General features: G+C 34.0%; 1 protein-coding gene across 3 annotated transcripts in view; it reads left to right on the forward strand.

The window, feature by feature from the left end:
* Window positions 1-1,313: 1,313 nt before the first annotated feature.
* The window catches only part of LOC128985515 (protein ABHD18), a 63,249-nt gene continuing 50,454 nt past the window's right edge, over window positions 1,314-14,108 (forward strand). Inside the window, exon 1 of one of the 3 annotated variants that reach the window (XM_054405092.1) lies at window positions 1,314-1,667. In XM_054405092.1, coding sequence (XP_054261067.1) covers window positions 1,576-1,667 — 92 coding nt within the window. In that variant the 5' untranslated portion in view covers window positions 1,314-1,575. The remainder of the gene's footprint in view (window positions 1,668-14,108) is intronic. The other 2 variants (XM_054405091.1, XM_054405090.1) reach the window with 2 other exon arrangements.

Below are 14,108 nucleotides of genomic sequence, written 5' to 3' on the forward strand. Positions count from 1 at the left end.
TTTAATAGAGGTGTGCTTCTTTTGTGTATAAAACATTGAAATATGACGAGATTTTAATTTTTAAAATTTTTATGGTAGAAATCATAAACGTGATGGTCAGGGACAAGCGGTACGGTCGTGAATTGTCTGGAATAATCTAAATCTTTCTAAATAATCCTTCAATTATCCTGTTAGTTATAATACAAATATGTGTTTCAATTGAACTAAACTGTTCAATTTACAATTATATTAAAGTTATTGTCACGACCAAACACACTGTAATCCATAAGGCTGGATTGGTCGTGAAAAAACCCGCGATGGTCGTGAAACTTTGGTCGTGAAATTACGTGTTATTTGGCTCTGTTCTGGCGGTAGCCCTGCACCTCATGTTCGAGGATACAAAGTGGACTTCTAGGCTAATCTAGCAATTAAAATATCTTATAAACAAAAATTAACACCATGTCTACTTCATCGAATGACTACGTACGGTCATGGACACACCAAAATTACTAAAAACACAATCTTTCCTTTATTAATCTTGTAATTCCTCCTTTCAACTCGAAACGACCGGCACTACAATCCTGACATACACCCCGACCGGCCCGAACTAGTCTCTAAAACCAACTGACTCCATCGACGCCAGGATTGCCACTGTCGTGCTCCAAAGTTTTTCCCAAATGGTCGTGATGCCAAATCGAGGGACAGACTTATTTTGTCATGGTAGTCAGTTTTTAATGACAATAAAATTATAATATGCTTCTTTTTTGTAAGTTTAATAACCATTGATGACATAAAAATATGGCTTTATATATTTCGGCATGAATAATTAGTCTAAAAACAGCGTGAAAGTTGGAAAATGCACCCTAGGGACACGTCATGGTCGTGAATTTCGAGACTTTAAAAATACGAAAAAAATACCTAGAACCTATTTAAAACCAAATAAATGTGTGTAACATGTTGCCCCCGTCCCAAAAAATATTAAAACACATAATAATAAACTACAAATTTAATCACGAAGTAAAAGGCCAGGGACATGAAAACGTACGTTTTTAAATTTTCACTCATGTATGTCATAGTGTAATATATTCACGGAGAGTGAAATTTTACCCACACAATACGGCATAGATAGGTATGAATTTGGGATATTTGGTAGTTAAATGGGGATTTTTGTAGAATTAGGAGGATAGATAGATGGAGGAAAATTGGGGACTTTCTATAGATTTTTTTTTTGCTTTAGCTGGGAATAAAATGGGGATTTCTTCTTAGTCAGATGGGGAATTTTAACAGGTCCAGGGTGGCAACACTGTAAATGAGTAAGTAAATACAAAACAAACCTTAACCTATCTTTTTGTTCTTTTAATCTTTTGACTTTTGAGAGTTTTGTAATGAGGGAGGGTATTTTCAATCAAAATTTCTTGTACCTAAGACAACTATTCTATTGTAAACTTCCAAATCTCTCTTGATATTACGTATAAACCTGAATTTTGCGTAAATCCGCATAGCTAGGACTCAGGAGAAACAGAGGATTAACTTTTTTTTAACTTATTTGTATGATATGGTCCTGTTGAAAGCCTCTTTTAAAAGTTAATCCGTAGAATGCCTCTAAGCAAATTGGATAGGCTCTATAGGGCTATTTTGCTCTCCAAATACTTCGTTAAAGGTTGGGGTGATCCACATGGACTAAAGAGGTAAGTTATATTGTTCCCCATAACAGACTACCTATGCTACTTATTGTTTTAACTACTATATTTTCCAAATCGGTCCATAGGTTTAGGCTATAAAGAGCATCCTGAGAAGTGTCTGATTTGTTACTTGCAAGAGTATCAGATTTAGGGTTGCCATATGGTAATTTGTGAAAAAGAGGAGATTTTAGCTGGTGACCCCCACAAGGCCTACAGTAAGTAAAAATTTACGGGCTAGCAAAATTGTATACCTAACTTACATAGCACAAATACAACAGACGCGAATAGGACAAGGACTGGGAGCAATGAAAAAGACGATAAACTAAACACGTTACTACTGGCCAAAGTGAAACTGCTTAAGGAATAAAAACAACTTTAATAGAGAGTACAAGAGTTGCATTTTGCAGTCATTGCATAACAATATTTTGTGATACTAACATTTAATTTATTCCAAAAGTACCGTTATACAATGTATTTAATAGAGAGTTAAAAAGAGAAGATTTTTCACTTTTTCCAGAAATCCCCCCGGAGCTAAATTTTGAATGTCAAAATCCGGTAATCTCCGGAATATGGCAACCCTAATCAGATTTAGAATGTAAGCCTAGGCCTCTTTAACACATTGGGCGAGGTGAAAATATCAGTGGGTGCTTCCCCAGTGTCAGAAATTATTTATTTTTTCATAAAATCTTACCTTTTGTTACCAGAAGTGAGGATCCAGGTTGGAAATGGTATTTTGAGTATTTTCCCCCCGAAAAATGGCGTCCAAAATTGCCGGTCACCGGTGACTAGGTCGACCCGTGCGATGGCGTCTGATAGGTAGTAAAAATGTAAAACACAAACATTTTAAATTGCCACCCACCTCGATTCTGCCGGGACAGTCCCGATTTTGATTCCTTTTGCACGTAATATAAGCCTATGTCAATTCAGGGGGAGGGGGGGCAATAAACTTAAGGGGATACGCCACTATCTCCAACTTTTTTTTTATTATTTTATTTTTGTCAACCTAGTTAGTATATTTTGTTTATACTAGACTTAGTTAGAAGATTTAGGTACAAAAATATTGAATTTATAACTTATTTACTAAATTTATATGCGTTTTTAGTTTTTTTCACCAACATTTTTAAGAAGTCGTTATTGAGAATAACTTTTCAACTACTGATCGGAATGACATATTCTATTTATTTCCTGATTCAGGATGAAATAATGAGTATTTCTGTGTATAATCGTTATGGTAACTAAAAAAACAAAATTTTTAGGAAACCTTTTATTCAAAAAAATAAAAAAGCTGAAAAAAATATTTAAAATTTTTGCGTAAACATAAATATTTTTAGTAAATGTAATGCTATAGGGCTTACTATACACACAATCCTTTATTACTATATAAAGAAGGTCTGGTGAAAATTTGAATACTATAAGTATAGTACTAACGGAGTTATTCAAACTTTTGTACAATAATAACCTAAAAAACACGGTATTGAGATAATCGCAGGTGATGTAACAGGTGGTTGACAGGAGAAAAATTCCCATAACTACACTAACTTATTATTTTATACTATATATAAAAATAGCAAAGTACTTATTTTGTTTTAAATAAATGTACCCTACTTTATAACTCCATAATACATAATTATGATACACAATTAAAAGTGTACATATCAGGAACAAAAAAAAAAATAGTTCAAAATTTTGTTAAATTGCTGGTTGCGGCGTTTTATATTTTATTTTTTTTATACTAGAAGGAGTTGTCAGATTGGCAAACAATTTTAGCTAAATGTTCACATTTAAATGACCTATCTAAAAATGCAACTTTTGGAAAATGTAAAAAAATATAAAATATGGCCTACAGATAGTGGCGTATCCCCTTAAGTAGGCTAGTCTATATTTTATAATAGGCCTATCCTTCCTCCCTCCCAGCCATTGTTTTTTTACACTCAAACTAAGTTAGGCTACATCAGAGTTTCTGATGTGGAAAAGTCCATTTTTATTTAGAGTCACTAATAGCCTAAACAATACCGTTGTGTCATTTATAGGCTAACAGTAAAAAAAAAAAAAAAAAAAAGCACAAAAGAAGCATTGAGGTGCAGTTATTAAATTTGTAAGTAGGAATTACAGGTGACCGGCGTCGACAGGGTTGCCACCTTACGTTAGGGAAAAATCGGTACATTGCCCCCTGGCTTCACAATGCCTGATTCATTTCAGCAGGACTTGGCCGAGCACCGTTGACTGGGCCGGCCTGCGTGCAAGTTTCGCGGCCGGTCCTCGGTGACAGGCCTGCGCTCAACGTGTTAAATGTTTGTTTTAGGCTAGTAATAGATATTTTATCGTCTACAGGTACCATCGGTAAGCCTACATTCGTTTTCTATCTGTCGGCTAAGTTACATGATTTTTAGTAACAATGGCCTACTTTAGGGTCTCCAAACTAATTGAAAAAATATTTTTTTCTCCATTATTTGGCCTGTTTTGCACACTTTTCCCTCTGGCACTTTTGGGGCGAACATATTTCACCCTCAAAGCAGCAAAAAGCGCTGAAAATTGATGGAAAAAAGTTTTCTTCCGTTTACCTTACAATGTTTTGTTCTCATCTATCTTCTATAATACACTAAGATTTTTGTAAACAGAACTCCCTCATTTTTGGACCGATTTTGATGATTAAAGTGTCCAAAAAAAGGCCCTGATCTGTAGTTTTGCAAAGTGTTTTTCATTTTTTGAAATCTTTTTTAGTTTGGACAGGATCTTCCATCAAAGTTTTCTCCCATAGATTAACATGGGGGAATCTAAAAATTTTATTGTAAACTTTGTCTCCACTAATTTGAGAGAACGGCTGGGCGTAGAAACTTGGTAGAGGTGTCCAAAGAAAGGTCTCGGTCTGTAGATGAGCCATCAAAAGAAAAACAATGTAAATTCCCTTAGGGCTCTGCCCCAGAAGCCTTTAACGTTCCCTTCCCAGATTTGTTTACATTTTCGTCATATGTATAATTTTTACTACTTTTTAATGAAACCGCTGTTAATATTTAAATTGTATTTTAAACAAAACATATTATAGGGAGTCAGGGGTGCCCACAGAATGATTTGATAGCGCGGACTGCACTATAAAATTCAATTTTGGGGGGGAATTTGAGATTTAATGATGTTTTTTTTTAGATTTGGGGTGGGGGAATTAAAAAAATACAACTTTTTGTCAACAAATAAATATTTTTATAATGTATGGACATTAAAGACAAGCTGTGCTCACAATCAAGCTTAAATATAAAACATAACACAACTCGTCAGGTTTAGCATGGCCGGTGAGATGCGCTAGCACTGTACTGGCGGCAACCGAGTGGCGAGTGAGCTTGCTAGTGTAGCTTTGTTTACATCCCGATTCCCGCCGCCCGTGTTACGTGTATGTTGTACGCCAACCGGCAAACGGGTTATAGTTGTATGAAATATTTTATCAACTAATAAGTACTTTTAGTTATAGGACTCTTAGTAAGTTTCGTGATATTATTACAGATTTATTAGAGTATGTAGCCATACTAAGATTTTGTCAGCTTTAGTAATCATTTTAATTTAAAGGTGTGTTGATGGTGTGGTGATGTTATTGTGAAGTGGGTGTTCGTGGTTCAAATGGGGTTAGGCCTACTTCAACGCTACTGCAATTTTCAGAATTGTGAGTTATTATAATTTATTTTTGTAAAAAATACAACCGACTTCAAAACGCTCTAAAAAGAATGAAATAATATTAATAAAGTAAACTTTTATATTAGGCAAGCTCACGTATTTTAAGTCGGCGCGGCTCTATGATGATTTTTGATACAAAATTGAAAGAGGGTGTCCATATTGCAGGTGACTATCTATAACTAAAGGTGTTAATCTTCATGTCTTTTTCATAGTTATGCGTTAAGTGTTATTTTATTACCGTAATCAGAGATCGGCATTATAGTGGTATTAACGAGTATCTTTAAAAAGATTATAACGCATTTAAATGTTTCAAACTTGGAAAAGTAACGTTTTAATACTAAACTAGCTTCTTTTCCCTATCATAATATCAAACTAAATTATTTTCCTATTCATATAGAACATTTGTGTGTGTTATTTTCATAATGCATTTATTCTGAAGTAAACATAAAATACAATAAAATATTTCCTTTAATATATAAACAAAAAAGTACAGTATGTTTTTTTATATATTTCTGTTATCTATATATTTGAATAGGTACCTTACATGTTTAGTAGACGAGTAGAGTAGACATAACAGAAACACTAGACCTACTAAGTAAAATACTTGAAGTAGTCTACTAAATTAATAGAATTATTTATACTTCCAGCAAAATATTAGTTACTAGCTGTAACCCGCGGGCTTTGCTCCGTTTAACTTCTTAATTTTCAAGATTATCTCGTTCGCATGGCTCAATCACGTCCTGGTTGAAGTTTGTTCGCTACGCTCACTCACCTTTAGGATGGAGCTCGTTCGCTACGCTCACTCACCTTTAGGTTGGAGCTCGTTCGCTATGCTAACTCGCCTCCAGGTTGAAGTTCGTTCGCTACGCTCACTCACCTTTTGGTTGCAAATTAGCTGTTGTCATAAATGTAAAAGCAATAATAGTGCTGCACCCTGTTGGTAATCCTTGTAACTTTAATGCTATTGAACATCATAGAACAGAACCAACTTATTTAATTGAAACAGCTGTTAAGATTCAATAATTCCATTTCTCATAAGGTTAACATGGGAAACTCCAGAGCCACTGGGGCGGAGCCCGAAAGGATTTTTGAAATAATAATATGCCTATATGTTAATCGGGGGGGATGGGGAGCGAGCTGGCGTAGTGGCTAGAGCGCGGGACTTCGGTCCGTGAGGTCCCGGGTTCGATCCCCGCCAAGTCACCAATGGATTTTATCCAAGTGATAATGCCGCAACCCCTAGGTCTAGCCTGAAGTAATGTGAAAAACAATCCCAGGCTCGTGCCTAGCGTCCTAGGACAAAAAAAAAAATATGTTAATCGGGAATGTGAGCTATCATCATGCCAAATTTCAGCCCAATCCGACCAGTATTTTTCTCGTTCACTTGTCACAAACATACATCCATACAACATCCAAACTTTCTCATTTATAATATTAGTAGGATATTTTAATATTAATAACTCACTGTTGTGATGATTGACACACGGTAGGCATAACTTAATTTTGTTCAATTTAAGCTTTGGAAAATTAATGAAGGGTATAATCTTTTACATTAAACTTTTCTAACCTCGCTCTTGAGGAAAAATTAGCAATTAAAAAGCTAGGATCTCACCAACCTAAAGGCTTTACATTTTCTCAAGAAGATGATCCTAAGAAAATTAGAACATTTTGCACTTCTTGGTTTGAGAAAAAACCTTGGCTTACGGCAAGTGTGAGCAAAGGGAGTCTGTTTTGTTTTTATTGTATATTGTTTGGGAAGAAGAGTAACAGAGACAAACTCAATTACGACAAACTCGCGATAAACCAACGTTTTCAATACTAAGATGAAGAAAATAACATACCATTTTTTAACCAACCCAACTTCTAATCAAGTGCCTCAAATTATTTATTTATTTATTGCTCTTTACAATTTTTACATTGTGTAGCATTTTTACATTGTGTGATTCTAATATTTATAATTACATAGGGGTTATTTTATAAAATTACACTTTAAATTAAATTTAACTTTAAACAAATAAATCAATACATTTAAGAAATGGAGGAAAACTAAAAAACATTGTACATTTATCAAGAAAACCTTAAAATATTTAACTCATAACCCCTGGGGAATATAATACTGTGGCCCTACTGGGTCCTACCCTCGAGGTAAGATCTAAGCCACATAAGTGGGACTCCACGGATGCCGCAGAGCTCCAGTTTCCTTAACAGTATGGTCGTGATCAACACAATCAAACGCCTTTGAAAGATCGATGAAGACACCAAGTGTCTTTTTTTGATTCTCTAGTCCTTCAATGACATCTTCAATAAATTTATTTACAGCGTCTATCGTGGATTTTCCTTGTCTAAATCCATATTGATTTTCTGAGATAATATTATGTTTTTCCAAAAAGTTTTGAAGCCTAGTGAGAAAGATCCTCTCAAATATTTTACTCATAACTGGTAAGATTGAGATTGGGCGGTAATTATTTAAAATTTGTGGATCATCTTTTAGCGAATTTCCCATATAGGGAATAAGCTATTACCGTAGGTCTCATGGTAAGACCTGGACCCGGGACCGATTTAGTTTTTCGTTTTGAGGTCCCCAGAGGCCAAAAACACCATCCGTTCACATTCATATATATATATATATATATATATATACTTTTGTGCCCACCCGGTTTGGCAGTCAGTGCGCTGGTAATTTACTCGGTGTGGCAGTCACCCGCCCGAAAGCCAGTCAGCTCTCCCATAAGCCAGTCAGGTATGGCTTCCCGTGCACTTTATACGTATGAAAACAGCAAACCGGTGCTGCTGCCTGTGTCGATAAGCGTAACTGCAATACCAATGCGGAGACTGTCTCATCGTGTGTTCTATCGTGGAGTAGTGTAGCCAGTACGGCACCCTACCCTACTTTGTAGCGGTAAAACCCAGCGGTCTGTAACCTTCGTTTACTCCTTGTTACTATTTGTGTTGGGATAGTGATTAACTACGTGTTAATGTTTAAACATGTTCATACTCCAAATAAATATGATGCACCTCTAATAAGGATCGTCGAATATTAATTAATTATAATTGGTTGAATCTTGATCCTACCCGTTCATCATCTCATATTTTAAGTTATTTTGATTTTTTTTACCTTCAGTTGAAATTTTAGTCAACCTCTCCTTTATACAATATTTTTTATCCTAGTATTTACAGTGTTTCCACGGACCGGGAAGTATACGGATTTTCTTTATCTCGAGAAATATACGTGAATCTTGTCCGAGATACTGGAACTGTTTTTTACGCAATTGCGTAACGTGAAGGAGTAACTATTACATATGACAACGATATTATTCTATCTGATAAGAATAACCATGAAACTACACTCGAAAGATAAAATATTTTTATAATAATTTCAATTTTACAAACAAACTATTACAGGAATTATATTTTGGGACGGATGAATGATAAGGAAGCAACAAAAAGTGGTCACGAGTGCAAATACGGGGGGGGGGGGGAGGGGGGTACAATATAACGAACGCCAGAAACGATTATTTGTTTACTTTTCAGATTCCTTATCAAATCTCTCTCTCTCTATCTCTCTCTCTCTCTCGCTCTCTAACAATGTACAGATTGTGGACTTTACTATTTAAGTTTTCCTGCAATTATTTCAGTTCAATCCCATACCTATCCTTATGGTTTCCTATCTATTATTTTTCAAAATAAATAGTAAAGCAGGTTAAACTATTTTTTATTTTATTTTCTTGAAACCAAACACTCTTTACCATCCGGTATTCTGCAGAGTCAAATGTTTAACACTGTGTTTATAAAAATTGAATGGCCACACAATTTTGTGTTTTATTTTTTTTTTACTAATAGTAACTGGGATATTTATATATACCAATAAGTGCTGCAAGCTGCAATAAATGCTGCTGATTAATATCAAAATAAGTTATAATTTATTTTGTTTAATACATCGGTCATTGAATACAAACCATATAATGGGTTTTCTATTTGTAACTTTAACTTGCAAATACAGTAGAACCTCGCTTAACTGGAGTCGCATCATCATGATGCCTATATATTATATAACTTCACAAATCCCAAGAAAATGTTTTATTAACTGTGTTTTTCAGTCTTATATTTCGATATGAACGATATATTTAACTATTTACGGTAATTTTTATGTGCAGTAGGTTCCCAATTATTGAAATATTACAGTTCATTTAACAAAAATAAGATGGAAGCAAAACGGAGAAATATCGATCAGTATCGTCAAGGTCAACCTATACGCTCGCACCTACAGACTGACAATCTTGCACTGACACTGACATACTGACAATCGTCTGCTTCTGTCTGCTGTCACAACACTACAATATTTTGTGGTTGGGTCGTTGGGTGATTAGTAACCATGACAACTTGTGGATGTAGAGAAACCAAAGAAAGAATAGAACAAAGAGAAATAATAAGAGGTGTTTTACATCATTTTTATCTTATTTTTATCATTGTTATTATTACCAGAAAGACTTAAGTACAGTACTATGATTTTATGGTGTTTTATGAGTTATTTAATATTTTTATCCCCATACTTCTGTTCTGAAACATCATGTAGTAGTAGCCTAGGATGACTACGGTATCAGTAGTCTTCTAGTCTACATTTTCATTTTGTTTTGTTCTTTACGTGATTTATTGCTGTACAGTAAGCAAGTTTTGTTTTGTTTGAGTAAGCATACGGTGTAGTTTTTATTAGTAAACCAAGGTTAATGACTTAACATATCACGGTTGCGCAATACCTATTGTATTTTGACTATGTAAAATGCAAATTTATAATCACGTTAACGTCCATTTATATAGTGTCCCGGAACGGCATTGTTCCTGAGTAAGAAACATATAAATATCATATTTAAACTATCCAGAAGTCCTTAGTTACTCACACGGGGAAAAAAGTTTTAGGCCTAAATCATTTGAAACCTGTACATTACATATTTTTGGTCGAGTTTTCGACCACTGGACGACCACTAGTTAAAGTTAATTGTATTACAACAATCGTTATAGTAAGCAATATAAGCTTGAATCGGACTTATCTGCCTTCAGCTAATCCATCATATGATAGTACGTTAGAGAGTATGCCCATGCTGAAGTTTTACTTAAATACTTGAAGAATGACTTAATTTAGTACCAAGAAATAAATCACACCCCTTACATACACTGTGCTGTTTTAATGCTGTGTAGTTGATTGCTACTGTATTAACCTGTGATCGCATATTAATTCATTCATTAGGAACGTATTTAAAAAAATACTACTTTTATTTTTTTTATTTCTATGATTTATTTACAATAACAGAAATGTGTAAGATTAAAATAAATTAATGTGTTGCATTGTCCATTTAAAGTTACATCATAGTAAATTAAAATTCCACTGAAACTTAAACAATAAAAGCCGAAATTAGTTATAAAGAAAACACGAGTTTCCTTTATATTGCTTTTACAATCGAAATATACATACTGAGCCACGGCTCGGTCCCCCGGTACTTTTCATTTTAAATATTCAAATAAAGTCGATTATTTTTAATGTTTTATGAAACGTGACATAGCAAATTTCCACGGAACTTTTTTTGCCGGCTACTACTTTATTTTATTTTTTGGTCAGGTTAGTTTAAAAACAGTGGATTCTGTATACAAAAAGTGAAATGTTCTAAATCATATGTTTTTTATTTTTGGCTTATGTACGTAATTTAAATTGTACGAGAGGGGCTTCCCACCGTGCCGGATTGCGCCGTGCGGGCATATTTTGATCCAGTGGCGGGTGTTTGGTGTTTTGAATAAGAATACTGAATTGCTCGTTTTAAGATCGTATAATTACAAATCCTATCATTTTAAGATTTGCTTACACTTACGAGAAATGCATTTTCCATTTGTACATTTCTCAGGTACAAATTTTATGAAATAACGTACATTATTGCGTTGTTTGACAAGTAGCTGGGGACCAAGCTTTGTTCGGGAAACTTTACACTTTGAGAGTATTCCTTGGTCAATGTAATGCTATCCCAAAAATAATAATTTGCGGTATTTTTTTTCTTGACATTTAACTTCTATTCAAATAATAATATCATAGTTTACTGAAATGATGAGATAGAAGAGTTTTTAAAAATTTGTTTGGTTCCCCTAAATGGCCGAAACTATAGAAATTACCCAGTATTTTTCACGCTGAATTCAAAGAAGGCTATTAGTAGTATGAAAATCTTCCCACCTTCCTTCCTTTGAAGTATTAGTCACTGCAAGAACTTGGACTCGCTCCAAAACCAGAACCGAAACGTTTAATTTACCCTCAATTTTTAAAATGTAATAAGTTACAATTTTCTGGAAACTCAGGACACTTTCTGACTGAAAATAATTACGGTTGATCCTTGTTGGTGAGTACCAAAAAGGAACTTTAGGTATAAACATGGTTGTATATCCAAGTTTGGTTGTCCTTGATATTGCACTATTTCATTGACACCGACAAATTAGGGCTAGGCTGCACTATAAGTTAATTGGAAGTTTATTTGATATCTAGTCCTAAGCTTATAGCCATCTTAAGGCAAACATAACCAAAACCTAGCCACAGACATATAAATATAAGTGATATAAATATAAACACTCATCCTCTGTAGGCCTAAAGCTACCTATCTATATTTTTTTGGGTTAGGATTAGTACTTTTTTGAGAGAGTGTCATTATGTACTGAGCACACTTAGATGATATAGGGTATCAGTGATTTATGAAATTATTTATTTATAAAAAGCAACCTAACGGAGTTACCTTAATGATGCACACAGTATTTAATACAAAAATTAAAGCTTATGCCTATGTATATTAGTTTTAAAACAGAGTACAATAAGGCACCTATAATCTAGATTAGGCATTGATTAGTGTTTATAAACTAAACATGGATGAACCACTAAGTCAAGCTACTAATCCAGTTGTTCAGGCTAGGCTAAACTGAACTCTGAAAGCATCCATTTCAAAACGGCCACAACTTAAGAACAGATCCTAGAATTTGATTTATTTTAAACTTTATTTTTCTGAAATAGATAGCTAAACTGTCCAGTGCAATCATCCCACACTGCAAATAGCAACACTCAAACTTAGTTAGGTAAGCTAGTGGTAGGTTACAACTAATTATTATCCCTGTGACCGATTCAGTGTAACATCTGACATCAGTCAGAATCAGACGACATTATTGACAACGACACTCGTCGTGTCGTTTCTTTAATTTACGGTATAATATAGTATAAAACATCTACCATATCCATAATAATGTTCTACCACTGCACCTAAACAGCAGAAAAAAGCAAATCACCAAATTCAAATCACCAAGATTCGCACAATATGACAAATTATTTATAAATTTAAAACAGTATATCTTCTGTGCCAGTAGTTAATGCGTGATTGAACTTCAAACAAACAAACACACAAACTTTCACATTTATAATATTAGTAAGATAAGATGTATTAATTAAATAATAATTACTAGCTGTGTGCCCGTTCTACGCACGGGGATCAGCTGTTCGCTATTTCATATGATGATTATGTGATAAACATTGTGAGAAAACTTGACAAAAATCGCACAAAATTGGGTTTTAAACGTCCGTAAGTTTTTTTTACAAAGTAGCGAGGCCATATTTTAATAGCTAAAGACACTTTCGCCAATCCAGTGAATACATTAAAATGATTCGAGGATCTTGATAGGTACCTTCGTTTTCAGGAGAAGGCCGCGTAAAATTGCCTTTGGACCGTGCCAGACGGAAGATAGACAACGGAATTGAGATAATAATTGATTATTGAGATAATAACGGAATTGAGATGAAACTTTTTTCGGATTCTTGAATGTTTAAAACGTAAAAATAATCTAAAAGTTGATGATTCTGAGCAATGTACAGACAAAACTCTAATTTTATTTATATAGATTAGTACCTGTGGTGATTTTTATTAGAAATTTATTGAAGTTAATAAAAAGCAAAGTTAAAAACCATCTGACCAGTGTTTTTATTTAAAAAGTACGTAGGCCTATTTGATTGGCTTTATTTTCTGAACTAAAATATCTATTTCCTGATCTATTTTTAGTTCCTGTTTTCGAAACATAATTTGGCAAAACAATTATTTATTCATTAAACAACTTGATCGAAAAATAATTTCTAAGCATTGGAGGACAATTAAAAAACTTTTGAATTCTAATAAACCTAGCTGCCGTACCTGTGTTTTACATCGGAGAGGATTTTGAAGAGAAAAAGTTTGATACACGTCACATATTTCAAATCCCACTCCAAACACGTCATGTTAATACGTTTACTTCCTTAAATTAAGAAAGTCACAATCTCCAATTAACAGGCTCGTAGCAAAAATTAAAAGTTTCACAATTCGAATAGTTTCTACCTTTTGGACCGCAAAATCAAAGAACTTTATTGACAGCATTTAAAGCTGACTTCGTTAAACATTCTGTTATCTACATTCTTCAAAAATGTAAACATTGTGAAACTTTGGAATCCCATGGGGCGTAACTCAAAGAAAACACGTTAAATGTAATCGGTATATTTGTTAACCAGGTACAGGGCTGCCTCTTGAATTGATATAGATAATAAATCGAAAAATAAAGAAATATAAGTTGATTGATTATTGGCTCTTACAAAAGGGTAAACAATCAAGGAACATGATTTAATTAAGTAACCACACATCACTGAGTCTATATCTTCATTCTTTCTTGTAAAAATCGCTTTGATTGTGGCTATATAAAATAGGGAAGTAATATTTCACTGTACAACGAGCTCAAAAGCTCGAGAACCAGCAA

The sequence above is a fragment of the Macrosteles quadrilineatus genome, unplaced genomic scaffold (assembly GCF_028750875.1).
Source record: "Macrosteles quadrilineatus isolate MER2022 unplaced genomic scaffold, UCM_ALF_1.0 Scaffold_2__2_contigs__length_208266976, whole genome shotgun sequence".
Taxonomy (NCBI): domain Eukaryota; kingdom Metazoa; phylum Arthropoda; class Insecta; order Hemiptera; family Cicadellidae; genus Macrosteles; species Macrosteles quadrilineatus.